The following is a 27,501-nucleotide window of genomic DNA, read 5'->3' as shown; positions in this document are numbered from 1 at the left end:
GGGCGCGTCCCGTGACGCACTTCCTGAGCGGCGGCGACGCCGAAGCGGCCGCCGGAAAACCACACTTCCCGGCGTGCTCCGGACGCACCCTGTGACGCACTTCCTGCGCGGCGGCGACAGCGCGCCCCCGGCGGCTAGGCGGCGGGGCGCAGCGACGGCTCGGGTCGCGGCGAGTGGCGGGCGGCCGGCCGACGGGAGCCGGGGCGGGGCGGCGGCGGCGGCCAGCGAGGGAGCGCGCGGGCGGCCTGGCCCCGCCCCCGGCCCGCCCCGGTGACCTTCAGGGTCCGGGCGGCGGGCGCAGGCCCCGGCGGCGGCGACGGCGGCGCGATGTTCGTGCAGGAGGAGAAGATCTTCGCGGGCAAGGTTCTGCGGCTGCACGTCTGCGCGTCCGACGGCGCCGAGTGGCTGGAGGAGGCGACCGAGGACACCTCGGTGGAGAAGCTCAAGGAGCGCTGCCTTAAGCACGTAAGGCCGGCCGCGGCTCCAGGCCTCCCCCTCCCTCCTCCCCTTTTCCCAGCCGCCCCCGACACCCTCTGCACGCGCCTCCGCGAGCCGGGTCCCAGGCTGGACGCTTTACCCTCTCTCCTCTGGTTTAACTCCGACGACAGCCCGGGCGGCGGGGCGCGTCGGGAGCGCAGGCTGGGAGAGGCGAAGTCGCCGCCGGAGCGAGGCCTCTAGCGTTTCCAGCATCCGCGCTGGCTGCCGCGGTGCGGTTCCCGGAGCTGGGAATTAGTGCCCGAGGAAGTAGGGACCCACGGGAGAGGCGCCTTCTCCTGACCTGCGGAGCCGGCTGCTTGGAGCTGCTTCCCGGGGCTGGCATGGGGGCCGGGGCCTGGCCCTGGCCACTGGTGCCCCGTAGCTGGAATCACTTAAAACAGTGAGGCCGCGGCACTCGTCCCTGCGCCCCTGCTTCCCGGCGGCCTTTACAGCGATTGCGTGGGTAGGTCCGGGAGAAGGGGCTTCTCGCCGAGAGGGCCACTTTCTAAAGTTTGTTCCCACGAGATATTCCTTGTCCAGTTCCTTAGGTTGCTAGTGTTTGGAACTAGTTCTTGGCTTCACCTCTGTAAGCTTCTCGACTCCGTATGGCAGGCCAAGACATCTATCTAACTGGCTGCCTAAGGAAACTCGATCCTTTGCACCGTCTAGTGTCTCCATGTCGGAATTTAGGACAAAGAGGCCACAGCCTCTTAGTGTACATTCCATGCGAGAAGTGATGTGTCTATTAGTGTGGTCTCCAAGAATAAACGTGCAGTTACTGCTCTAGTGACTGCCTATAAAATACTCTTGGGTCCCTCTTGGGAGTATGGTTCTGTGGAGGTGTTCTGTAACTGTCAGACGACAGGCCAGGGAGCGTTCTGGTTGGCAGTCCCCTTCTGGAACACGCTGGACGTGAATAACGGTCTCAGTCTCACATCATGGGGGAGGGGGATCCAGGCTCACACACTTGGCTGCTTTCTTCTTTCACTTCTGAGCCAGTCAGGTCATTTCACCATCTAGAAAACCACCAGGACAGCAGTAAGCTGCAAGGCTGGGAGCCCCATGAGCACGCAGGTTCTTAGAGCCAGGCTCGTTGCTTGTCCAGTACATTTTTTAAAAACCTCCCTGAGACGCTGTGTCTCACCCACTCAGGACGGAAGCTCCTTGAGGGCTGGATTTGTATTCACACACCCAGGGCCAGACTCTTGGTGGGCCCGTAACAGACGTGTGGATTAATACCAGCACACTGCTGAGATACCGCGGGTTCAGTTCCAGACCACCACAGCAAAGCCAAAGCGAGTTGCGCGAATTCTTTGATTTCCCAGTGCATATAAAAGTTACGTTTACACTGTAGACCATTATGTGTGCGATAGCGTTATGTCTAAAAAAGCAACGTACATACCTTAATTAAAAAATAACGCCTTGGGAAAAATGGCACCAGTAGACTTGTTCAACACAAGGTTGCCACAAACCTTTAGTTTGTAGAAAACACAGTGTCTGTGAAGCGAAGTAAAGCAAGGCACAGTAAAACGAGGCATGCCCGTAAACGGAAGTAGATTGTCAGTCCAGAAGCGCGTGGCCGTGGCATGTCACTTGCCGAGTCAGGCCGGGAGAAGTGAGTGGGTACATCGGTGTGGCGCCGAGTTAAACTCACTGATGGTAAAGGATTGGCGTAACTGTCCTGACGTTGATTTATGGAGGGGAACGAAGGGAGAACTCTGATTCACGGACACTTGCCGAGGGGTTTCAGGAGCACGCTCAGGGTTAATGGACAGCCAGTCTCCACGTGGTGCTAATTATTATGTTCCCGATACTGGTTATTCCCGTTGCTGTTGGGATGTATCATTTGGGATGTTTTCTGGCATTACCCTGCTTTGACCTGAAATTTTATCCACTCTGCAATCTCTCCAGGTACAGAGACCCGAGCAGCAGGGGAGTTTCACAACCAAAGAGCTGACATAAATTATGGGACTCAGAGCCGAGCTGTCAGAAAGTACTCGCACCTCCGTGCCCATCCCATTCTGCGGGCAGCGTTCGCTGCCCCGTGAGCCAATCAGCAGGCTTCAGTTAGGAAAGAGAGTTCTCAAGTTGTGGACTTGAATGTCACCCTGGAAACCAGTCCCTGAGTGGTGTCGCTGCTTCACTTCTGTCCCTCCATCCCGGTTTTCCCTTGCTGCCTTCTTTTTTCTTTCCTCCTTCCCCTCTACCTTGAGAGGACACTGTGCGTTTCTTCCCCCCACAGTACTCCTGGGAGTTTTATTATTTTTTATACATTTTTATTATGTATATATTTTTATTTAATAAAGTTGCTTTATTATTGAAGGTTTATTATCATAACTCTTACAGAAATGGATTGCTATTGTAGCCTTTCCCTTCTTGGTATTATATAGATTGGGACCACCACGGTGGTCTCTAGCCCAAGCTTGGAGAAAGGGGCAAAGTAAACCATCTTGTGTAACAGGAGGTTCATGATTTTAAGAGAGTTACATCTGCGATGTGGTAGGTGTTTTTGGTGTGGTAAACCTGCATGAGATGGCCAGTATGTAACCTGCTAGTACGGCTGTTAACATTTCTTAGGTCCCGTGAAGGTGTATCTTCAAGTGACCCGTGACATCGAGGGTAAGAGAAACTAGTCTCCGCTCTTCTGGGGAGGAAGCGCTTCAGTGGGTGGGTGTCAGAGCCTCCCCCTCCAGTGATGGGCTCTGCTGGGGCTCTTTGGCTCTCACAGCCCAGCTTGCTCCCTTGCTTCTGCTGAGAACAAAGAATGAAGTAACCGTGCATAGTATGGGTGACTCATGCTTATGTTTTGTTCCCGGCGCCTGTCGACGCACTGCAGAGTACAGCTTTTTTCAGGAGCCAGCACGAGGATTATTTTGGAAAACTGTGTTTCATAGACTGTATTATGAACTTGGCAAATCAGCTAGCCTGCAAATTTCAGAATTAGAAGCAGCACACCCAGTACTTCTGGGAGCGGAGCCATTGTGAGATTCCAGGGCGGGGGGGTGTTCTCTGTCATAAATGGTCAGAGTGTGTCCTACTATTGGCTGGATTCCACTTTTGTCCCCACCCCCCACCCCCCCGGCCCCAGTTTTGTGTGCATCTGTGACTGCCCTGAAGCCCTTACGATCCGCTTTTCCTGTTTCCAGTGTTAGATTGCTGAAAACTCCAGTTGCTCTTAAAACGCCATTGTTGAGAGGTGAAGTACAGGCTTAGCCCCTCTCTTTGGGTGAGCAGTGACGTGTGCAGGGTACCTTTGGTGACGGAGAGAGGTGCTAAGGCAGCCCCGCTTAACTGAGGAAGGCTGTGAGGACCCTGGCACTGGGACCCTGGGGTGGGCATGTCCCCAGCGTCGCAGCAGCCTCCCTCCAGCATGGACTTCAGCATCACTCCCTCAATGTGTGTTCTGGGGTTTGTGGGCCGCTGATCAGTGGGACACAGCCACGTACCAGGTGAGCCCCTTCGGGCTCCCAGGAGGGGCTCCGCCAGCCACATCTGTAGCTTGCTTTAGGGTCTCTGTGGCTATCGCTTGGTGAGCTGGGGGCCGAGCCGAAGCTAGTCTTGTCTCCTCGGGGTTTTGTGGGTGTCTAAGTGTTCAGGCCCCTATTTCTTGCCCCCGTGGACCGGCCTCCTCTCTCTGCTGTGTGTCTCTCTCAGCTCCCTCTCGTTTACCTTGGAAGGAGGGAAACAAGTGCACAAATCATACTTAAATCTTTAGGTTCTTGGGAAACGACGGCGCTGCTATTTTCACTTTTAAATCACTCTCCAGATGTTTCTAGACTAAGGAAGCAATTCGGGTAGCCACTAATGGCCAACAGGGCATTCTGTGTCAGAGCCGTGAGCCCGTTTGCGAGCACTTGGCGGGTCGGTGGCCGAGTGCTGGCCTCGGGGACCAGGTGCTGTGGCGTTTCCTTTGGCTTCCACCGTGGCCAGGGATTCTCTGGTTTCCTCTCTGCTTTAATTTCTTAGCTAGTAAGAAAACCAGCAAATTCTTGGTGCGGCTTCGGGTGTCAGGTCCTGTGTTATTACTATCGTGATTAATTGATCTGCTGTCTTGAAACAGTGTCTATGTTTTTTTCTTCCAGTGCGCTCATGGGAGCTTAGAAGACCCCAAGAGTGTGACCCATCACAAATTGATACACGCCGCTTCGGAGAGGCTGCTGAGTGACACCAAGACCCTCCTGGAGGAGAACGTCCAGGACGAAGGTAAGGGCGCCTCGCGGGCCGGGAGCGGGCCAGGGTGTGGCACCCTCAGCGAGGACGTCCCGAGTGGGGCTGAGCAGGGAGACGCGTCGGTGACACGGTTTCATTTTCTTTATTGAGACAAGTGTGCGCCCTGGAAGGAAACAGCAGACCCTGAGGCTGCGCGAGCAGCGCGCGTCTGAGAAACCAGATTGAACTTTGTTATTAATTCTGTTTCCAAGCGAAACCAGGGTCCCCAGAGCTGCTGCAGGCTTTATTTTGGGGGCTGGAAAGTACAGCTGTGGCAGTCGTTTCAGACGTCTAGGAAGATGCTCTAACGTACACACATGCATTTATTCACTCAGAGGTTTGTGTGTGGAGGCAAGCACGATTTTAACTGTGGGATTCCCTTGAGTAATCTGTTCTGGACATACTGGGATAGCGTCTGCAGACCTCCCTAGCGTCTGGTTGGCAAGCCCAGAGCCAGCTGGGCGCTGACCACATTGTGGACTGTGGCCTCACCACACCCCAGGTGCTTAGCTCTGAGGGTGAGACCAGATGCTCCGACCTCACAGACTTTCAAAACAGAAAAGCCCTTAAAGCGAGAATGCCGGGCCCCTCTGGTGACCCTCAGCCAGGTTCTTGCCAGGCCGGAGCCTGTAGGTGAGCAGGGCCGGCGGACGTGGGAGCCGAAGGGAGGCTGCGGCTTGTGTGGACGCTCCGTGGAAGAGGGGCCCAGAGGGGACCCCTGCTTTTCGGTCCTTGGGTCACCTGGCACCCTTTATGCCACTTTTATGGATGTGAGATAATAACCAGCACGGCGCACTTTTTTCCCAGATGTCTTATTGCTGATCAAAAAGCGTGCTCCAGCCCCGCTCCCCAAGATGGCTGATGTCTCAGCAGAAGAAAAGGTGAGTTTCGGAGTTGGGAAGTGGGTATCGATGTGAGGGGAGGTCTCCCACATTGAAGACGTGAAAAGAAACATCTGTACGCTGGTTGTCTGTGGACCCTGCCGGTCCCGTGGTCACAGGAGGCACGGTCATGGGGCTTTCTGTTGTGGCCGGTTGGCCAGTTGACCGACGCCTTTCCTGGTGGCTGGTCTCATGACCGGCTCTGCTTTGGGGGCTGCAGAGAGGAGATTGTGGCACGTTCTCGGGGTCGGGTTTAATCTTGAGCTCCCGTGCCTCCTCTCCTCAAGCAAGTCCTGACAGAAGAAAGTTAGGAAGTCGCTAAAGACCACCCACAAAGCAAGGAATACAGGTGCAGGGGCGGCAGTGAAGGCTCCTGGGAGCACCGGCCGTCGCGGAGTTGGTCCTTAGAGTTGCCACCTGGCTGAGTCTTCCCTCTGATGCAGGCGCCCTGGGGAGACTGTGCCGCTCGTTACCTGTGTAGTGGCCGCCCTGGAAGCTCGCTCCTCAGAAAGCCTGGTTTAGGAGGCTCATCTGTACGTGGAAGACTTACTCTGTCAACAGGCCTTTTTCTGCTCTGAGGCCAGATGCCCGGGACAGAGCAGTGCCGTGCTGGGGGGCAGCCACGTGAACGCCCATCTTTCCTTGGCTCCAGGGGTAGAGTTTCTTACTTAACGCTTCAAAACGCCCAGGGGCATTCACCCCAGAGAAAGCAGGCCAGACTCTGGGCCGGGCCCCGGGCCTGGTGGCGGAACGAGCTATTTTGGGTCTCCTTTGGGACAGGCGGCCGGGAGGAGGCCCTTCTTATCTGCAGCCACACCTGCCTCGGCATGGCAGGCTGCGGGCACGGCTGCCCACTCCGTCGGGGCCTGCCCCTGAGTCAGCCCTGTTTCCCAGAACTGCTGGGTGGATCCAGTTCTCGGGTTACCATTTTGGTCGTTGGCAACAATGTGAACCTTGGTGACTGTGAACAGCGGGTTCCCATCACCCCCACGGCTCTGGGTAACTTGCAGGGCTGTGGCCCTCACCTTTTTTTCTGTGCGTATTTGTAAAATGTAATATCGTAAAATGTTAATGTCCGTTTTTGTGAATTATTAATTTTTTTTTTTTTTTTTTTTTGCGGTACGTGGGCCTCTTGCTGCTGTGGCCTCTCCCGTCGCGGAGCACAGGCTCCAGACGCGCAGGCTCAGCGGCCATGGCTCACGGGCCCAGCCGCTCTGCGGCATGTGGCATCTTCCCGGACCGGGGCACGAACCCATGTCCCCTGCATCGGCAGGCGGACTCTCAACCACTGCGCCACCAGGGAAGCCCGAATTATTAATTTTTAAAGTCAAAGTAGCACATGTATTTAGAACATCAAATAATACTACAGATATTCTAATAAAAGTCAGTAGCCTCCTATCTGTCCTGAGTCACGCACTCGAAAGGCAACCACTTGTAATTCTTTCCACTGTGATTCTCTTTCTGATTTCTAAACAACGCGTCTTATTGTTATTTCTTGGATTCTCAACTTCAGACACTATTGGCTGCTGCTTGGTGGTCTGGGGAGCCCCTCCCCCAGCCTCCCCCCTAGCTCTTGCCACGAGTGTCAGATCATAACGTTGGTCAAAGATTCAGAGTCCCCATTGTTGTTACTATTATGTAAGTGTTGCCTTCTGCAGTGAGCGGCTTGCTACGGTTAGCTGTCCTTTCTTTATGTAGAATTTTGTTTTTCCTGGAGTCAGTAATTGCTTCCTTGTTTTGTTTGTTCTCTGTAGGCTTATCACTGGTATTTCAGATTCTGCACCAAAATTGATAAACCCCTCTGAAAACAGGGTCACAAGTGTGGGGCCATCTGCCGCTCCCACTTCCTGGAAGATGCCCCTCAGATCCGTCCGTCCACCCGCATGAGTTGTGCAGCCCGGGCTGGCCTGCCTTCCTCCGTGCGGGTCCTCCTGCATCCCCCGTGTCTGCGTGTTCCCTGACCGCAGGCCTGCCAGCTCGAAGCAGCCCCGGGTGGTGCACTGCTCACTGGGTCCACGGCGGGTGGGCTCAGCTGGGCCCTGAGCTTGGGAGTTGCTGTCAGGTCTGCTTCCCTCTCTGGAGGCTCTGTGGAGGCTCTGCTTCCAGCTCTTTCAGGGGTTTGGCGGAATCCAGTTCTTGTGGTTTGGAGGGCTGGGGCCCTGTTTTCCTGCTGGCTGTGAGCCGGCGCCACCCTCGGCTCCTGGAGGGCGTCTTCAGAGCCAGCCGCGGGAGGTCTCACGCGTTGGATCCCTCTTGCTTTGAAACTTGATGGCCAGAGTTAGCCCCGTCCTGATTCAGGGCTCGCCTGATTAGGTCAGGCCCACCGAGGGTCACGTCCTTCAGGTCGCCGTGCTGTGTGATGTGACCTAACTCCAGAGCGAAATCCACCCGCCACAGGCCCAGGGTCGAGCAACCGTGATTGCCAGGGGCAGGGCTGTGGGGTGTCTTGGAGCCGTCTCCGCCTCGTGCCTGCCGTGGGGCTGAGCACCTTGCTCTTGACTTACTCTTGGTTCGCTGGGACCAGACCCCCTCCAGCCTCAAGGAAGGGCAGGAGGTCTGGAGGGCCTGCGTCCAGCGTTCGGTGCTGCTAAGCGAGCGCCAGCTGCGTGCGCGATGGAGGTCTTGGCCCCGTCTCCAGGGCGTCTGTGTGGCAGGCGGGAGCCGGTCAGCTCTACTCTTCCCTCCTCTGCGTGGTCTGTTTCCTCCTCCCTGATTCCATCTGGAATTTCACGGCTCGCTTTGATGCACGTCTGTCCCCATTTGCTGTGCCTGGCACATGGAAGCTGGAGTTTCTGGAAGTTTTCTGGATTGTTTTGGTCGATTTTCCCCCCCGCGTTTTGTCTTTCCTCTTTCTGGACCTACTGTTGGCTGTCGGACCTGCTTTCTGAGAGATGTTTAAATTTCCCAGCTAGACGCCTGTTCTCAGGTTACCCGTCGTGGCGTCCTGTTGTGCTCCTGGCCCTCCGAGGGCTGTGTTACAGGGCTCTCTCTTTTCAAGCTCCTCTCCTTCCTTCACCCTCTCTTACTTTTCCTGCTTCTGTTTCGGTCTCTGTCGTTCACGTCGCAGGTTTTCCTCACGTCCCCGTCAGAGGCCCTGGGAGGCTGCTCTGTGCCTGGCGGGTCGTGGCCGCCCCTCCTGCCCAGCGTCCCGGGAGCCGAGCGGCGTGGGGCTAGGACAGCGCCCCTGCTCCTTGGCTCCTTGGCTTGGGCTTCTCGGCTCCAGTGGCTCGCTCCCCTCCCTGCCCCGCCCCCTCCGGCGTGGCCCTCGGGCCCCGGGCTCGGCCGGCCGTCCTCCCCGCACTCATCCTTCCAGCTGTCCTTCCAGCTGTTTGCCGTCCTCTGAGAATTCGGTGCTGTCTCTCCCAGCTGTATTTCCTTTGTTCTTTTTGTTTCTGCCATCTCTGTTCCTTCGTCGTCGCATGCGGGGCTTCCAGAAGGAGCAAAGGTGAGTGCGTGTTTTCGGCCAGTCTGTGTGGTCCTCTGCAATCACCCGCCCGGCCGTCACTCCCATGTGATGGTCATTCTGTGGCCACAGGAGACAGTGTCTGTCTTCCCTGTGTCCCGCACGGCCACGCTCCAGCGCCAGCAGGCCGCGATTGTGTCCCCTGTGTGTCCCTGAGGCCGTGCACAGAACTCTCCAGAAGCCTCCCTGCTCATCAAGGGGTATATGGCTCCAGCTCCCAAGGACACTCGTGCTTTCCCTGGTTAGAGCTCTTGACTCAGCAAACATGATCTGGCCTTTTGCTGCTCTTCACTCATTTCCGACTTTCCAATTACTTTTCTGTGTTAGAAAAAACAAGAGCAGAAAGCCCCGGATAGAGATGCTATCTTCCGAGCCACCGCCGACCTGCCTTCCTACGACATGGACCGGGCCGTGGTGCAGACCAACGTGAGAGACGTGAGTGCCCGCAGGGCCTGCGGCCACCGCCTGGGAGCCTTTGCCACCGCGTGGGGCTGCGGGAGTTCCCGGAAGCCCCTGGGGAGCTGGGCGAAGGGGACACAGGAGCTCTGTGCACTGTTTTGGAGCTTCTTGTAAACAAGTTAATTCAAAATAAAAGTTTGAAAAGACATTGAAAGGCAGGACTGGAAGGATAGATACTGTGGGAAAAATGTTAGTTTTGTCCTGAGTTTGGTAAAAAGCTTCCAGAGGGAAATCTGACTCTTGTTTATCGTGGGTCGGAAGGTTCTGCGTTAGCAAGGCTGGGTGTTTCCAGTGCTCCGGAGGGAGGGCCGGGCAGGAGCGGGGCGGCCGCCCCCGGGACCGAGGGCCAGTCGGACGTCTCTGCCTCACGCTGGTTCGCTTCAGGAACGCGCCTCTCCGGGGTCTCTTCCAGAGAGTTCCTCGTTGATCAGGGCATTGGAACCCGGGCACACCTGTTTCTTCCCAGCCTGTGTGTGTGTGTGTGTGTGTGTGTGTGTGTGTGTGTGTGTGTCTCTCGCGATGGCCGACACTTATGGGGGTTGGGGGAGGGAGCTGGCGGGGGGCGGTTCTGATGACAGTCCCAGCAGCCCTGCTTTTTGAGAGGATGAATTGGCTGCAGGTGAAAATTAGAGACCTGTGTCTGTGGAGCCCGTGGAATCAGTCACTTTTCTTCAGTGAAGCCAAAGGAGGGCTCTCAGCTCACCTGGTGACCAGTGGGCCAGACGCCTTCCTCGTGGGCTGGAGGGCTGAGTGACATCACCAGGTGTTGGTGTGTCTGTGTCACCGGCGGGAGGCCGTGTCACTCTGTACCAGCCAGAGCCTCTCCTTCCCACCCTCCTGAGACACTCCGTTCCTGTTCTCCTCGGTTATCTGGACATCGCGTGACTCACAGATCTGGAATTTTAGGACAGGGCACGTCATCTCAGATCCAAGTAGCTGTGTTGGGCATCTTTTCCTCTCTCTGCAGTTCCAGACGGAGCTCCGGAAGATCTTGGTGTCTCTCATCGAGGTGGCACAGAAGTTGCTGGCGCTGAACCCGGACGCGGTGGAATTATTTAAGAAAGCAAACGGTAGGAGCGAGCCCCAGGGTGGACGCTCACCCTCGGCCGTTCCCTGCACCTGGAAAGGGCCAGTGGGTGGAGGCTTGGTGAACCGCTCTCCCCGCCGTCCCGTGTTGACGCAGGCGACAGCCGATGGTCCCCTCGCGGCTTTTCTGAGCTGTGAGAGACTTGCCGCAAACGCCTGGTGCTCAGACACTGTGGCGGCCCCCCCAAGGGGCTCGGGCGAGCACCCCTCGCGCGGCCGGGCGCTGCCTGAGGCCCTCACAGTGCCGTGTCTTGCCCGCAGCCATGCTGGACGAGGACGAGGACGGCCGTGTGGACGAGGCGGCCCTGCGGCAGCTCACAGAGATGGGCTTTCCCGAGAGCAGAGCCGTGAAGGCCCTGCGGCTAAACCAGTACGTGCTCCCTCGCCACACACGGCAGGCTTGGTCTTGTGGGGTCCCCCGTGGGACCCAAACCCTTTGATTGAATTGTTTCCAATACGTGTGAGTGAGTAAGGAGGACCTGAAATGCATGTCCCGGAAGTAACGTGACTGGGCATCTCCAGGTGTTCCAGGGCAGTTGGAAATCGACTCACGTACTGGGAACGTGACGTATGATGGTGGTTCTGTGCGTTTCACTGGGCTGTTGTTTTATGGGAACTCAAATCGAATCCTGCTCACAGCAGGGCCGTGGTCAACTCCAGAAGTTTATGTGGTGGTGTCCTCAACAGTCCCCTGTAGTCTCCTGTTTCTAGTTACTTGCCCTTCGTTTATGTTCAGATCTGAAATAAATCATCTGTAACTGACGGATGGTCAGTGGGCTGTGTTCTTCTTTGCTTTGGACCCAAACTCTCGGGTGTACCTCCCGGGTTTGGTTTCCTTTACTTTGCCCGTGGGTTTCCGTGTTCTGGCCGGAGCCTCAGGGCAGTTTGGGGCAGGGCCAGAGGTCCAGACATGCCAGATCCTCATTACAGGGGTCGGCAGCTCGTGGTAGGGAAGCCATGAAGTCCGAGAGGCTTTTCTTGGGGAAACAAAGGCCCTGGTTCCCTGGCCTTGGGGGTGCTGCACAGAGCCCGTCTTACCTTGCAGCATGTCGGTGCCCCAGGCCATGGAGTGGCTAATCGAGCACGCGGAAGACCCCACCATAGACACGCCGCTTCCAGGCCCGGCCTTGCAGGGAGAGGCGGGCGCCGAGGCCGCCCCTGCCGCTGCCGCCGGGACCAGCGCGGAGGGTGAGGAGGACAGAGACGAGCTGACGGAGATCTTCAAGAAGATCCGGAGGAAAAGGGAGTTCCGCGCAGACGCCCGGGTACGTGTTGACGGGCCTGGGTCGGGCAGGTAGAGGTGCTGGTCGGGCTCCCGAGGCCGCGTCGTGCAGAGGAAGCTGCCGCCACGTTGGCGACCTCAGGCTGAGCCGCCGGCCCTGTAGGAAGCGAGGCGCGGGGAGGAGTCTGCAGACAGGCCTGGGGCCCCTTGAGTCCCCGGGTTCAGCTTGAAGTTTTCCTCACTGGCATCCAGGTGGCTGTGTTTTCCTCCGAACAGTTAGTCCACACACCTGGCATCTTCTGAAAAACTCGCGATCGGGTCCTGTCCGTATTATAAGTGTCCTCGTGCCAAGGGGTTGGTCCGGGGTGCTGCCCAGAGACTGGAGGGTCACCCGCCCACCTCGGGGACCGTCTTGTGAGCGGGGAGGCTGGTCAGGCTGCCGGCCACCAGGTAACCCGGCGTCTGTGGGGTTCAGGGGCCCGGGGTCCCGGTGCCTCTGGCTGTACTTGGCCAGCTGCCCTTATGTGCATCCGTACGGCCTCCTCTTCACCGTCACTTCGTGTTTGATGCTTTCGCGTCACCCTGTTCTTTGTCATTGTCTCTTCTGTCATTAGGTGTAATTTTAATTGAACCTTCTTGGCTGTTTCTCATATTTCGAGGATGTTCTGTTTTTTTCAGATCATAGCTCTGTCTGCTCCAGGCGTTAGGGCTCCGATTCTTCGTGTCCTCCTGATTCTGCCTGTGGCCTGGTTTTCTCAGGGTGTGATGCCTCATCGTGGGCTCACCTGTGGGCTTGTGTTTCCGTGGGACTCCCCAGTGGCCGGGCCGTGGGGTGCCCTCTGTGGTTGATTCAGAGTTTGCTTCTGCGGGGTTGAGCGGGACCCCGAGCCAGGGGCCAGCTTTCGTGCCAACCATCCGGCAAGGCTCCTGGGCCGTGCGGAGTGTGACCCACGGCGCTGGGGTGTGGGTCTTCCCCTGCCCCTCTCTCTGGGGATGCAGACCCTGCTCAGGGTCCTGGTTTGAAGCTCCAGCCCCCTGCCTTGCATGGTCCTGCCTTGCATGGACCCGAGGTCGGTGTCCTGTGTGTGTCAGGCCCCAGCCCCACGCCAAGGAGACCTGTGCCCGCCATCCCCCCAGGGCACACCCTCTGGGAGGCTAGTTTGTTGTTCCTTTGTTTCTGGTTCTTCGGGATTTTCCCTTTTTGAGTTCTGCTATGTGTTCAGAAGTACCTGTGTTACTTTAGTCCCGAGTTTCCCGGTCCTGAAGGAAGTGTATCTCGTTGGCTTAGTCTTTTGGGGAACCCAGCCCAGGTCTGGCACATGGCCCCTGTTCGGGAAGGGCAGCCTCTCTGTGGGTGGGTCCTTGTGCTGTCGGGCTCCACGCTTTCTCCCGTGGAGGTCCTGCGTGGGCCTCGTCGGGGCTGCTGCCGGGTAGTTCACGGTCTTGGTCACCGACTTAAAGGCCTTTCCTCCTCCGGGTGTCCTTCTTGACCATCTTAACAGGCTCATTTTCCCAAAAGGGTGTTGAGGCTTGAGGGACTATAGGGCCTTTGATCCTGTACCAGTCAGGGGCATGGGCCGGTAAGGATCCAGACGTTAGTTTAGATCCTGGGGAGACTGGATCGGACAGCAGGGCTTGGACTTGAGACCCAAACAGACGTTTTGCTGCCTTGCACCCCCTGCTCCTAACAGCCCCCCCAGCACCCCCCCAGCTGTAGGCAGGACAGTGACCGTGCAGGGCCTGTGGGCGCAGGTTCCCTCTCCTAGTGCTGGGAAGACAGGCGGGCGGAGCATCTGGAATCACCCCCAGATGTCCTGGGGCATCATTTCCTGGGCTGAGACAGAAGTCTGGAGAGAGGATGGTTTTTATTGAAACCAGTGGCAAAGGCTGTCCTATCCTGGGTTTCAGAGTAGATTCCGGGCGATTTTATGTGACCTTGATATCAAAATACTACCACGTGGTGGGCTCTGCGCCCAGCGATTGCTCACGGGGCCCTGGAGACAGGAAGCGGCCCCGGCAGGCAGAGGAAGTGGATCCTAAGCAGAAAGTGCTGACTGTGAAGAGCTCACTGCACGCCGCTTGCTCCAGCCGAGCGCCCTTCCCGACCAGCCCGCAGCTGCTGCCGCTTCTGCTGGGCTCTCTTTGAAACAGTCCAGGCCGACTGCACAGTGCACGGGGTGGATGGGGCCGGCGGCGTGAGGCCAGCCGACATCCGTGCGACAGCTGGGGGCAGATGATGTCAGGACCTTAAAGGGCACGGTCCGACCTTCTGGGAATTAAGAGAATCCTTTGAAACTTTGATGGAGGCTTTACCTTTTTGGGCAGAGTTGAGCCTTTCACAGGTTGTGGAATAAGTCAAGGATAAAGTGAAGGAATGCGTCGTTACGTGACTTTGTCCGAAAGGTGTTCCCTCCGAAAAGCAGCGTGTGTTGGGCTTGCAGCTTCAATTTGGTTAAACACGGTCAGAATTAATTTTAGTTTCTTTCTTTTTTTTAAAGATAAAGTGTGTCACAAATCACTGACATTCTTGTCTCCGCTCAAATGGGCACTGCTGATGTGAGCTTTCTCTGACACGCTCGTCCTGGATGACGAGCCCTCTGGAATAGGGTGCGCGAGGTTGTGGGGACAGGTCTACCCAGACAGTCACGGGGACACACCTAGAAGGACCTGGGGTGGGAAGGCGAGCCTCTGGCCGAGAGCAGGTGCGCCTTCCACCTCCCGGCTCCGTCCCTCTGTCGTTCAGAAAACCAGGAAGTGTTTCAGCAGAGCTGTAGGGAAACAGCGTCTTGAGAGCGAAAACCCCACGGTGTTGCTTTAAGACATCCCCTGCCAAGGTGCTGCTTGTGAGACGTGGCTCACCCCCACAGCCTTGCTGCCGGGGCCCCCGTGAGCACGGCACTGAGGCCTGCGGCTTCTCCTCTAGGCCGTCGTTTCCCTGATGGAGATGGGATTCGATGAAAAGGAAGTGATAGACGCCCTCAGAGTGAGCAACAACCAGCAGAGCGCCGCCGTGAGTACAGGCCGCACCCGGGGCGCCGCGTGTGTCCCGAGCGCTGTGTGTTGGGTCACCTTCCCGTGCAGTCCGTTACCTTGCTTTTGAAGCGAAACAATGGGTAGATGGTTCAAACAGTATGCACGTTTTTAAATATTGAGAAAATTCTGGGCTATGCCTTTCAGAAAAACGTACATGTCCTGCGGGTGACTGTGTTACACCCTGTGCACACGCGCCCGCGGCCGATGGAGAGCTGCCTGGGGAGGGGCTGGGGGCGACAACTTGGTGCGCTTGAGGGCATAGAGCCAGTCTGGCCCACAGGAACCAGGGAGGCGAGGTGGGCCTGTGCTTTAGCCGTTCCTCACTCACTGATGAGCCGGGAGGCGCTCGCTCAGGCCCAGGGCCGCTTCCCGCGACACAGCCCAGGTGTGCGGTGCGTGTCTTAACCTCTTCTCCCGGCGCTCGGGCGGGTGAAGCTGGCGCCCGGTTCAGGGCCTGGAGAAGCTGCAGCCGTTACGTTGTGCTGCGGTGCCAGGATCTGCCAGCGAAGCCAGGCTGGTGCTTCCTATGTGCGGCCCGTCCTGACGTGTGTAGCGGCTGAGTCTGGGCTGGGCTGGCTTTCCTGTCAAGGCCCCTGCCGGTCAGCGCAGCCCTGGGAGCCGACCGGGAGCCCTGGCTGCAGCGTTTGGGTTGATGGGGTCTGGAGGGCGCTAACAGCTGTTCCTCTTGTGTTCGCAGTGCGAGTGGCTGCTGGGAGACCGCAGGCCCTCTCCTGAGGAGCTGGACAAGGGCATCGACCCCGACAGCCCTCTGTTTCAGGCCATCCTGGATAACCCCGTGGTGCAGCTAGGCCTGACCAACCCTAAAACCCTACTAGGTGTGTGCCTTCTCTCTGCTTGTGCAGGGGCGGGACCTGCCTGCCGCACGGATGTCGCCGGGCGATACCACAGCCGCCACGCCCAGCAGCTGCCCCTGCAGGGCCCCGGGCGGCTGCAGCCTGAGTCACCGCAGGGCCCGGAAATCAGGTCGTGCTCGTGGTGTGACAGCCTCTTGTGCGGCGACTCCATTCACGGTGTGAAGAACCAGTTAGAGTGGGTTATCTAGTCTGGGAGAGTGTAGCCAGCACCCAGTAGCTCAGGGCCGTGTGTGAGGGGCTGCTGGTTGATTGTAGCTCTTACTCTCCGTAAGGGCTTCTTCGGCATTTGTTTTGACTGTGAGATATAATACACATTCAAAAGCGTATATAATTTTTGTAACTTTGAAGAGTAATAATAAAACTAACAACCGTGTTCCTGCCACTCAACTTTAGCCTAGGGTCCCTGGGGCGCCCCCCGCCCCCTGCTGCGGTGACCACGCGAGCGTTTGCCACTCCTCTGCTTCCTCGGCCGCGTTGCCGCGGGTGTCTGTGCGCTCAGACCATTCAGTTGCCGCCTTTTGTGTTCTGGGCCAGCCGCTGGGACCGACCTTCCGCAGGGCCGTAAAGTACTTCATTGCGTGGGTGACGTCAGTACCGTGGCTGACTGCGCTGCGCTGCTGCCCGGCGGTGCCTGCGTGGCTTCCTGGCCTGCGGGCTGCTCTGTGCGCTCCCGTGGCCGCTCCCGTTGCAGGACGGTTTCCGCAGGCCTTGTGCCCGGGCCGGGCTGGCGGGGCCCAGGCGTGTGTGTGTGTGTGTGTGTGTGTGTGTGTGTGTGTGTGTGTGTGTGTGTGTGTGTGTGTGTTGAGCCTGCTGTCCAGAAAGGGCACCCACCCCCTCCCCACCCCACCCCACCCCACCCCCGTCCCCGTCCACAGCAGCTCAGCCCTGCCGCCGGCCCTCCCAGAGCAGCCGCCCAGGAGGCACAGGTGCTTCTGCGTGCTTGGCTATTTCCCTGGTCTCTAAGGCCCAGCCCCTTCCAGAAGTTCCAGCCTCTTCTAGGGCCTCCGCTGGGAAAGGCCTTCTGCCTGACGTGCGGCTGCTTTCCCTGTTGGGTCGTCTTCTTATCGCTCAGAAACTTCTTCATGCCTGCCACGCACGGATCCTTTAACAGACGTTTAGATCTCAAAGATCATTCGTCGGTTTCTGACTTCTTTATCACTTTGGTGAACAGATATCCTGTATTTTAATGCAGCTGAACGTGTCGGTTTCATTGACGATGTCAATCTTTAAAGAAGGCCCTCTGATCCCAAGGTCAGGAAGACCTTCACCTTTATCTTTTTCTAGTAGTTTTAAAGTTTCTTATTGAAGTCTGTGATCTACCTGGAGGTGTGTGTGGCATAAAGTAGGGGATTTTTCTCTTTGTACCCAAATTCTGTACTTCAGTGATGTGTCTTATCGCAAGTTTATTTTCGTTCTTGGTACCAGGCGCACGGCAGTCCTTTCCACACCGAGAGCATATCTTCCCGCCCTCCGGCTCCTCGGCCACCTCGGGAGATTCACATATGCTGCCTGGGGTCTGTCCAAAGGCTTTTCTAAAGCGATTCTTTTAGTACCTGACCATTGAGCGTGTGATTTGCTGTAGGCTTTTTTTTTTTAATTTCTGAAGATATAATTGGTCAGATTAAGGAAGTTCCCCTTTCCCTCCAGTTTAGACGCTAAGAGTTCTTAATCATGGAGAGGTGGTCAGTTTTCACTGGATGCTTTTTCCATATCTATTGAGATGACCGTGTGGTTTTACATCTGCTAAATTGAGTTTCTCCCATTTCTAAAACAAACCACACGGAGTGAGTGCCACCCAGTCTGCAGGCTCTGAGTCGGTGACCTGGACACACACTGGCCCAGGGTCCTGCCCCCTCAGGCCCCAGGTCCCAGGCCTCCTGCAGTCGCCAAGTCCTGGCCTGGAGAGAATGACCTGCCTGTGAGGTCACCGGCCTATGGGCACCCCTGCAGCTACACACTTCTCTCAAGACATTTCCGGTAGGATTTTTAATGACCTTTATCTCTTCAGATGAAGTACAGTAGTCATTATAGAACATTTGGAGAAGCGCAGAAAAGCGTGAAGAAGTGGAAGTCACCTCTCCCTCATCGGCGGGTTTCCTTCTGGTGGTCCCGCGGGGTCTGGAACAGATGCAGCCACGCTGCGGGGCAAGTTTATTGTGCTTATTTTCTCATCCCGTTTGATGCCTTTTGTCTTGGTGCACTTTCTACTCTTTTAAAAATGAGATTTTAGCGGTACAGGTGTTTCAGTCTATAGATCTGCCACGTTATTTAACAAATACTGTTCCCCTGTTTCTGGTCATTTAGGTTGTTTCTCGTTTTGTTGCTTTTGAACCTACTCCACCTACTCTTTGGGTGCAGCTCCCGTTCCCTAAGGACAGGTAGCTCTAAGTCAGATGACCCGGTCAAAGAATACAGACGTTTAAGCTCTTGGTGACGTCCTGACAGCTGACGGGGCCTGTGTCCGGCTGAGGTGCCCGCGCTCACCACCACCCCTCGCACAGGGACCCAGAGGCTCCGTCTCTTCCTTTGTTTTTCCTCCAGCCGTTGGTGTTCGCTCACCCGTCCCCTCTGCACCGTCCATCCGTCCTCTTTCAGCTGCCTTCTTGACCTTTGACCTTAGGGCTGTGTTTACGGCTCTTTATACGTTGGGAGCATCCTTGGTCGCACGCCGCACTTTTCATGTCTGATGCACGAGACGTGCAGAAGAAAGTCCTTCCTCAAATACATCTTCATCTCTGGATTTTCATACTTAATGCTTTCTTCATCGTTTTGTGCAGCTCTCTCCTCCTTCTGGAATTACTTTTGCCAAACCCGCTATATTTCGTTCTCTCAGATGTCACGTCATCTTTCTGGATTCTCTTTCTGATATTTTTAACTGGTTTGCAGAGGATTTTAATCAGGAGGGCTTGGTGGGGGGGGGGGCATCAGGTCGTAAACGTAATGAAATCAGACTTTCATGCTGAGCCCTGCGGTGAGGCCCTGTGGCCCTGAGCAGCTGTGAGCACCTTGAATAAATGCTTCCCGTGAAGCCCATAAACTTGGGACCACTTTCACCGACATGGTTCGACGTGGGCCGACGTGACAAGGTCTGGCATAGAGCCGTGCTTCCCAGACGTGAGGGTGACCGTCCGCCCTGCGGTCGCTGGTGAGTCTCCACCAAGTCGGCCGGCGTGTGTCTGGGCTGTAGAGCTGTTTGCTGGGGGCACCTCTGTTTGTGGGCGGACATTTTATGGAAGTGTTTAGAAATTCAAAGTTTTCATTACAAAGAACTGCTCGTTTTTAATGCGCTAGTTTTTTTTTTTAAGTCATTCCTTAACATTGAACATTCTGATTTTTCCAATCAGGTATTGTTAAATTGGCAACGGTATCCTTATGTAAGTCTTTTCTGCATTTGACTGTTTTGTCAGAGTAGGACTGGAAGTGGAGTTACTGAGTCACAGGCTGTCACTATTTTAAGATTCCCAGTAGCTGGTGCCAAACTGCTTTCCAGAATCGCTGTGCCCGTGAGCGCGCGGGCACGCCGCCCCGCCCTGCCAGCAGCAGTGCCCTGTGTCAGCTCCCTTGAACAGCAGACTAGACGCTGTCGGATGGCGGCTAGAAGGGGTTTCTGGGCCCCTGGCTGTAGAGGACGTCCCCTTTAGTTCCTGCAGCCCCATGTCCGGATCTGTGGGGTGCGGTCCCTCAGGCAGCCCCGTCGTGTCCCCGCAGCATTCGAAGACATGCTGGAGAGCCCGCTGAACAGCACCCAGTGGATGAACGACCCCGAGACGGGCCCAGTCATGCTGCAGATCTCCCGCATCTTCCAGACCCTGAACCGCACGTAGGCCGCGTGCTCCAGCCGCCGGGCCCAGGAGGGCGGCCTCCTACTTCCCAGCCGAGGGCGGGGAAGAGCGGGCAGACCCCGGGGTGCCCCGGGCTGGGGAGGGGGGAAGGGCGGGCCGGAGGGGCCCCACCCTGGGTGTTGGGCGCCCAGGCCACACTCGCGCTTGGACCTTCCTGCTGAAAAACCTCTGTGGCGGCAGCGCGCTCGGCCGTGCCTCTGGCCTCTGACAGTGTTTACAGACAAGGTCGTCACCCCGGGAAGGGGTCACCTCCCTCCAGTGTCCCTCTGGGCTCTTGAAACGCTACTTGAATTGACCTGTAGGCGCTGCTTGTAGAGTCCACTTGTTATTTGAAAGATGGCATGTTTCAATCCAAAGTGTTAACGTGAGGGGTACTAACTTAAGTAGAAGAGCTCGCAGACGACTTTTCTGTAATAAATAAATTCCCCTTTTCCAATTTTCTGTCTCGGTCTTATTTCAGTGCCAGAGAGGAAGCGGCGTGCGTCCTGGTGACGTTCGCACTCTCGACACAGAGCACGCGCACCTCCTCACCCGGGATGCTTGCTGCCGCCCCGCTGACGCTTTCTTGGCAGACTCGCATGTCGTACTTGGAGTCGAGGGACCGTGCCGTCACCTAGCCGGCCTGCGTTCCCGAGTCTCCGACGGTGGAAGCTGAGCGCCACAGGGACTTGCCCTGCCTGTCTCTGGCCGCCGTTTTTTTTAAACATTATCTGTGTTTTTAAATGAGAAACCAGCCGCGCCATCCGGGGGGCTGGCCTGGTGCGCGCCAGTGCGGACATGTGTGGGTGCGGATGGGCCTCAGACTCACCGAGGGCACCTTCTTTCCTGGCAGATGTTTAAGGGGGTCCCTTGGTTAGAAAAGATCAGTGCACAGGTCAGAGCCCCCTTCTCAGACGCCCGTGCACTGGCCACTCATTTTGGTCAAAGAAATCCTGTCCCTTTGACTCCCCTGGACGGCCAGCCTCCTGCAGACACAGTTCCACGTTGCTTCTTCCAGGTTGGAGGGAGGGGACCGTGGTAGCTAGGCGTCTCCCGGGCGGCTGGCAGCCCGCCTGGGCTCTTCCTTCTATGACGTTTCCTTCCCCGTGTGGGGCCCCTCGCTGCGGCCGCCCTGGGCCCACCGCACCCGCCTGCAGGGGGACACCTGTGATGAGCCAGCCCATGGCCCTGCGGTCTGATGCCCTTCACCATGGTTCCTGGAGGACCTTTTCTTCCTGTGCGCCTCACGCGGGTCTCAGGCGGCCCCTGGCGGTGTGGGAAAGATGCCCAAGGGGGGGGGGCCTCTGCAGCCAAGGCCTGCATGCGGTCCAGGGAGCCTGGGGTTGGAGGCTTGTGTCCTGGTTGGGGGGTGGGGTACTGCCCGCGGGCGGGAGCCTGGGGGCATGGTGATGGTGGGGCGAGCGGGCTTTGCAGCCCTTAGGACTCACACTCCCTTTATAACAAATACCCTTGAATGCCTCCTTTACTGTCTGTGGTGAAATTCCCAGAAACTATAACCTAATTACATGCCTAGTTTAAAAAGTCACTTTAATGCCATAACAGGAACAGGAGATCCTCAGGTACAGCTGTTGCAGAAGGAGAAGATGAAGTTGTCCATTCCTTACAGAGCAGTCCCTCTGCTCTTGGTGGTTAACACATTCAGGCCACGACAAACGTGGAATTCTGACTCAAATACTGGGGGGGATTTGCCACTGGTGACTGACTCAGGAGGGGCCTCGGGGCTTGACAAAGTCACCAACGCTGCAAAGTAAATTTTCCCCGTGATTTACGCAGCAGTGGCATTCCTAGAAAATTCCTAGAATTAAAGAGTGTGTGTGACTGACGAAATGGTCACACGTTGAGGTGTGGGGAGGTCATTTTGGCTCATATGTGATTTGGCTTGAACTTATGGCCTCTCAAACATGCGCTTCTGCTTTAACCATTGAAGAAAAGGATGCATCTGACAATCAAAATGGAGTCACTGTGGTTCAGGCTTCGAGGATGGAGCTGGGGGCCGTTGTAGATGTGGTTTCAGACAGTTCCTGCTTCACTGAGAACTTGAATTTTTCTTTTCTAAAAAATATTTACTTATTCGTTCGGCTGTGTTGGGTCTTGTTACGGCACGCAGGATCTTCATTGTGGCGCGCAGGCTCAGTAGTTGCGGCACGTGGGCTTCTGTCTAGTTGTAGCGCACAGGCTCTAGAGCGCGTGGGCTCAGTAGTTGCAGTGTGCAGGCTTAGTTGCCCTGCGGCATGTGGGATCTTAGTTCCCCAGTCAGGGATGCTACCCGAGTCTCCTGCATTGGAAGGAGGATTCTCAACCACTGGACCACCACGGAAGTCTCGAGAACTTGGATTTTCTTCCTTTCATTTTTTTAAAAAATATGTATGTATGTATTCATTTATTTGGTTGCACCAGGTCTTATTTGCGGCAGGCAGGCTCCTTAGTCGCGGCATGCGAACTCTTAGTTGTGGCATGCATGTGGGATCTAGTTCCCTGACCAGGGATCGAGCCTGGGCCCCCTGCATTGGGAGCGTGGAGTCTTAACCACTGTGCCACCAGGGAAGCCCCGAGAGCTTGAATTTTCTGACCTGTATGAGACCCAAGGCCATCACCAGCTGTCCTCAAAGCTGTTTGCTAGTCGCCGCCACCTGCACCCTCACGGTCTCAAGGTCTCCCCTGGTAACTGTGCATTCTGAAGCCCAGCCGACCCGAGCACCCTTCCTTCTTGCCCGCTCCAGTCCTAACTCTTGACAAACACCTGATGCGATTTTGCAGGGTTTCCCTTTACAGGCCTCCCCCCTCTTATAGTCCGGAGGACACAATTCATGTGCTTCTTGAATCTGTCTCCCAGGCTATGGGCCTCAGTTCGACTTGAGTAAAACTCCTTTCCATTCTTGTTACAGATTGTCTATTGATTATTTCCGTCCACACAAACAATGCTGAGTTTGAAGCAGAATTAGTTTCTAGGCCCAGATGACGTCATGCGAGGCCTCAGCTGCGTGGTGCCCGGTGGCCCAAGGAAAAAGCCACGCAGGTCAAGGAAGCTGCTCAGGGTTTGGGACCCGAGGGCAGGGCCAGGTGTGTGGAGGATCCAGTGTTAGAAGAAACAGGAGTGGACGAGGGTAGTGGGTTCACCTTCAACGTCCTGCACACCTAACGCACCTCCCGAAGGGTCCCTTCCGTTCGCCCCCACGCTGCACAGCCTTGCCAGGCGGAGGTGGCTGTGACTGCTCTGTGGGGACGTCAGGTGGCTGCTCCAGTTTTCCAGGTCATGAAGCTTGACACTTATTAGTGACACGCTCCCCTGAAGGTTCCTTAGAGCATCAGGCTTACATCAACCCGATGGGAGTGCTTTTACGGCCGTGTGGCCGACGTGGGGACCCAGTGTCGTTCCCAATCCAAACGTTGGGTGCTTGGTGTTAGGAGCGGGGAGAAGGCAAGGCGGCTCGTGGAGAACCTCCCCAGTGGTCAGCCTGCAGACGCCGTCCTGTGCAGCGCCGCTCAGAGCGCACAACCGCGGCCCCACCCGGCCTGAGGCCACCTGCCGCTCCAGGACCTGGGACCAGGGCACGGGGCCTGCCGCCCGCCCCCTCTCGGGCTCTGGGTGGGCCGAGGACTTTCTCTGTGGAGGGCTGAGTCAGGGAACCGTCCGGGCTCCGGACAGGTGAGTCCTTGGAGAGCGTTCCTGCGAGGACTGCTCCCCGTGCCCAGGCGCCGGCTGGCGCTGTCTGCTGCTGTCCCTGTGACCTGGATGCCCCGAGCTTGTTGAGCGGCTGAACACTCCCACCCTGCTTTGGTGACGTGGGAAGCTCAGCGCACTTGCTGGCCCTTCGTTGGAGAGGATGAGTTTGCCGCTCCCAGTGGGCTCTTCCTCCGCAGGCCTGCGTTCTGCCGCGCCCCTCCTGGCCACGCCCATCAAGGCCTCGCCCCCTGCGGACCACACCCCAGGCCACACCCCTCCTGCTCGCCAGGCTCCGCCCCCCCGCCCCCCAGGCCTGTCCTCGCGAGGTAGGTCCGGTTTTTCACCTGCATGGTTTTAACGGGGCTGGGGAGTCGTGGGAGGAGCCGCAGCGGGGAATAAACGGCTTCTGCTCTGCAAGGGCTGTCCAGCGCCCTGTCGGTCCCCTGACTCAACCCTCCACAGAGAAAGTCCTCCTCCAACTCAGAGCCCGAGAGGGGGCGGGCGGCAGGCCCCGTGCCGCAGTTCTGCTCCTGCACCCGCCCCTCAGGGGCACTCGAGCCCGTCCTGTGGCATGTGGAGAGGTGGCCCGGCCCCTGCAGCACGGCTCGTGGCCACAGGAGTCTGAGGGCAGAAGGGGCCCGGCTCGCTCTCAGCAAGTGCGTGGGGAGTGTCCACCAGGGCTGGCCTCTCGTGTCCCCATTCTAGGACCAGCGGGCCCTGGTGGCACTCAGGAAACGTTTGCTGGGACATCTGGCCAGGCAGCCCGTGGAGGCCGTGCGTAGACTGGGGGAGCCCTGGAGTTGGCCTGTTGCCGGGCTGCAGTCCAGCCCGGTGGGTGTGGAGGCCGGTGGGCCTCAGGCCCCAGCTGTGGGCTCTGCTCCTGGACCCTGCGTCGTGCGCCGCCCTGTGCTGGCTGTTCCGTCTCCCCGCCACATCGCGCGGCCCCCTGACAAGCTGCGCATGCGTCAGTGTGTCTTCTCGGGCAGGGCCTGGACTGGGGGAAGGACTCGTAGCTTCGTGGCCCCAGCAGCCGGTGTCTGGGAGGTTGCAGGTTTGAAAGAAACCGTGTTTGCAAGCAGGACCCCCGTAGGTGATCCTGAGCGGTCCAGGCCTCCTCACTATTCAGAGGGTGCCTCCCAGGCTGTGGGGTGACCGGGGTGCCCCACCCATCCCAGGCTTTCCTGGGATCGGGGGCTGGGTTCGGTGTGGCGGCCGCTTGCACCTGGGGGGAGGTAGGATGGCGCTGGGCTCAGCGCACCCACCGATGGCTCTCCCGCTGAGAACTGGAATCCAGCATCTTCCTGCTTCACCCAGGGACCCTGGGCAGCACATCCCAGGCCCCGTCGCCTGGCCACATCCCGTCTCTCGCCACATGTAGGCAAGCAGGTGCTCCCGCAGGTGAGGGCGGGCGGAGAGGCGTCCGGCCCGGCTGCTGTGCTGGGACCGCAGCTCTACCGGCTGGGTGACGTGGTGTCGCCTCTGTGACCTCTGCTTCCTCACCCGCACTGCACAGTGACTGCCCTGTCCCACTGGCGAGTCCAGCCTGGGGCCGGTCTCAGAATTGAGAGCAGCGTGCTGGGCAGGAGCCTGTGTGCTCAGCCCCGCCCGCTGCCGGCTGCCGCGCCCCAGCCCGGGCACCTCCTTCCCGATGACGACGCTTGACAAAACCGACCTGTCCAGAGCATGGCTCTATGCCACCAGAAGCTTCTTTCTCCCTAGTCTGGCCGAAGTGAGCTCCGAAGTGGACTTGCCCAGGCCATGTGCACATATGCGTGTGTGTGTGCTGTCCAGGGGGAACGCCAGGGCTGAGTGCCAGGCACGTTCCCAACCTGTGGGCTCCCCCACGCCCCACCCCAGCCCCGCGGTGATCCAGGGCCTCTGAGCAGCTCTGGACCCTAGGTGTGGGCGGTGCCAGCCCTGCTGAGGTCACACGTGCGACCAAGGGCCCTGGGCCGGGGATTTGGTGTCGCTGGGAAGGAAGCTGGGGGCTGAGACGGGGCAGGCCAAGTGGGCAGAGCCCCTGGTGAGTGGACAGGAAGCTGGGCATCGGATGCCCCCTAGACAGGCCAGGACAGAGCTGCTTTTCTCCGCTTGGTCTCCTTCCAGAGAAGAGCCCTGTGGGGTCTCTGTTTCAGGGTCTCAAAAGCCCATGAGGCACTTCAGGGCGGGTCCCACTCCCTGGGCTGCCTCGGGGACGCTGGAGCCAGCAAGGGCAGGCTGGGCCAGGAAGAGTGGGGGTCCCGGCCAGCTCTGCCCCCAGGCTCTGAGGCCTGGAGTCAGCCCCTCCTCCCTTCAAACTGTGACTCCGACCCTCCGGATCCTGGGGGACCCACGGCCACAGATTTGTGGGACCGCCTCCTGACACCCACCTGAGGCTCATGTGTGAGGTGTGGGGTCAGCAAGGTGACCGCCGGCCCCCCAGGCCGGTCACAGGGGCCACCCTCTTGCCAGGACTTGCTCTTGTCCTGAGGGCCACGGAAGGAGCCCCACTGCCCCGCGGAAGGCAGGCCGTGAGAATGCCCGGGCCACGCGCAGGGACCATGCGGGGCACTTAGGGGACGGCCAGAGTCCCCCACCACGCTGGGCGTGATTCCGACCCCAGCATCTGCACCCCAGCTGCTCTTCCCTGCTCTGGAGCAGGGCCGGCCTGTCCTGACCCCTGGCGGCCAGCACGCTGAGAGGCTGAGAGAGCTGCACCCGGAGGCTGTTTGCGGGGCAGTCGCTGCAGCCCAGCGCGCACTCGCCGGCCTTCAGGACGGAACTTTGGGCCTGGCCTTGAGGATGGCCTGCCATCTGCTGCCCCGGGAGCCCGGGATGGGGGCTGGGGACCTGGAGACGCCCGCACTGCTGGCTGCGCCCTGGGGGCAGGGCTGGGGTGAGCATGGGCCCCGCCGGCTTCCCTCCCACCCTCGCCCACCCGGACCCACAAGGCTGCCCAAGGAGAGGGGCCTGCGGTCCTTGCTCATGAGAGCCCGTCCCACCTCCCGTGGAGGAGAGAAGGAGGTGCCCTCCCTTCCGCCTCCAGCTCTGAGCCTTCTGAGCTGCTCCCAGCAGCACTCACACCCCGCGTCGTGACGCCACTGCATCTCGTTCTCCAGGTGGCAGCTCTTGCACCGAGGCTCCCCAGATTGGTCCAAAGATGGAAACGGCAGCTTTCAGAGAAGGCCGGGGCCCCGCGTTGTCGCTGGGGCTCCCCACGGGAGAGGCTGATTCTGCAAGCCACCCCCCAGCCCGCGTGTCCCTCAGGCTGCTCTCTGCCCAGGCAGCCCTCCCGCCCTGGGGATGGGCTCAGAGGCCTAGCCAGCAGACACAGGGTGGCGTGGGTGCTCAGCCCCTGTTTACAGCCCAGGGAGGGGCAGCAGCCAGCCCGGGCCAGCAGGTCTGGGCAGGGCCTGAGGGCTCCAGGGCAGGGGCAGTGAGACTGGCGACTGGACAGGTTGGAGGGCGGAGCAGAGACGCCTCAACACGTGAAATCGTAGGCTGGGACTCTCCGAAATCTTCAGCTTCTTCCAAAGAGCACAGAAACCTGTCAGAGGCTGTTACTTGGTGATGGGGGGCAAGGCACTGACCCCACAGTGCCCACTTGGGCTGGCGTCCTGCCCACGTGTCTCTGTGTAGACCCAGCCCCTCAGGGATGCTCAGCCGAACCAAACCTGGGGCCCCCGGCTCTTGGTCCCATTCCGATGCCCAGTGATCCTGTCTCGAGACCCTCAGTCACATCTGCAAAGACGCTTTTTCCAAATGAGGTCACGAGCACGTGTTCTGGGTAGACGTGAGTGTCTGGGTCACGCAGCAACTTCTCTGCAGGGGACCCCTGTAACCACAGGGACAGGCGCTTCCGTCCACCCCCTTGCTGCGGGGTGAGGCTGGGGGCTCTGTCCTCCTGCCCTGGGCTGTTGAAAGCCAGGCTGGGCTTTCTCCCCCCAGGTGGGCCTTCCAGCCAAGAAGGTGGCGGGCTGGACGTGCCTGCAGAGGCCCCGGGGGCGGCTGTTCTCGGCAGCATCCTCTTCCTGGAGAGCGACCCCCTTCAGCCCCGAGACCCCAGGAAAGGGCCCTGGCACCCCAGCCCTGACCAGCAGCGCTGCCCATCGTTGCTGACGGCAGACGCCCTCTCTCTGGGGTCCAGGCACCCTGCTTGCTCTATCTCTTCTCCTTCTGCACATCTTGCCACCGCCGAGTACAGGTGTAGGTGCCCAGCCAGCCTTCAGGAGAACAGCCCCCGGGGGATGCCTGACACACGGTCAACTCGCGTGTTTGACGCGAAACCCTTACCTCCTCCAGGAGGCATTC

The 27,501-nt window shown here is 58.3% G+C and overlaps 1 protein-coding gene across 1 annotated transcript; it reads left to right on the top strand.

Moving 5' to 3' along the window:
- Positions 1-207: 207 nt before the first annotated feature.
- UBAC1 (UBA domain containing 1) lies at positions 208-19,983 on the top strand. The gene is made up of 10 exons (XM_065879170.1): positions 208-465; positions 4,560-4,680; positions 5,494-5,567; positions 9,358-9,465; positions 10,457-10,559; positions 10,837-10,945; positions 11,621-11,840; positions 14,721-14,807; positions 15,528-15,666; positions 19,414-19,983. Exons 1-10 carry the CDS (start codon positions 328-330, stop codon positions 19,527-19,529), a joined length of 1,215 nt encoding a protein of 404 aa, XP_065735242.1. The 5' UTR covers positions 208-327; the 3' UTR covers positions 19,530-19,983.
- The last annotated feature ends 7,518 nt before the right edge of the window (positions 19,984-27,501 follow it).

This window comes from Phocoena phocoena, chromosome 6 (assembly GCF_963924675.1).
Source record: "Phocoena phocoena chromosome 6, mPhoPho1.1, whole genome shotgun sequence".
Taxonomy (NCBI): Eukaryota; Metazoa; Chordata; class Mammalia; order Artiodactyla; family Phocoenidae; genus Phocoena; species Phocoena phocoena.
The sequence above is the reverse complement of the archived record's forward strand: the minus strand, read 5'-3'. Positions and strand labels throughout refer to the sequence as shown.

Excerpts from the sequence above, each read along its gene's own strand:
- UBAC1 (XM_065879170.1), top strand. The coding sequence starts at position 328 with ATGTTCGTGCAGGAGGAGAAGATCTTCGCGGGCAAGGTTCTGCGGCTG. Across the intron at positions 466-4,559 it reads AGGAGCGCTGCCTTAAGCAC|TGCGCTCATGGGAGCTTAGA; the intron begins GTAAGGCCGGCC and ends TTTTTCTTCCAG. Across the intron at positions 10,560-10,836 it reads ATTATTTAAGAAAGCAAACG|CCATGCTGGACGAGGACGAG; the intron begins GTAGGAGCGAGC and ends TCTTGCCCGCAG.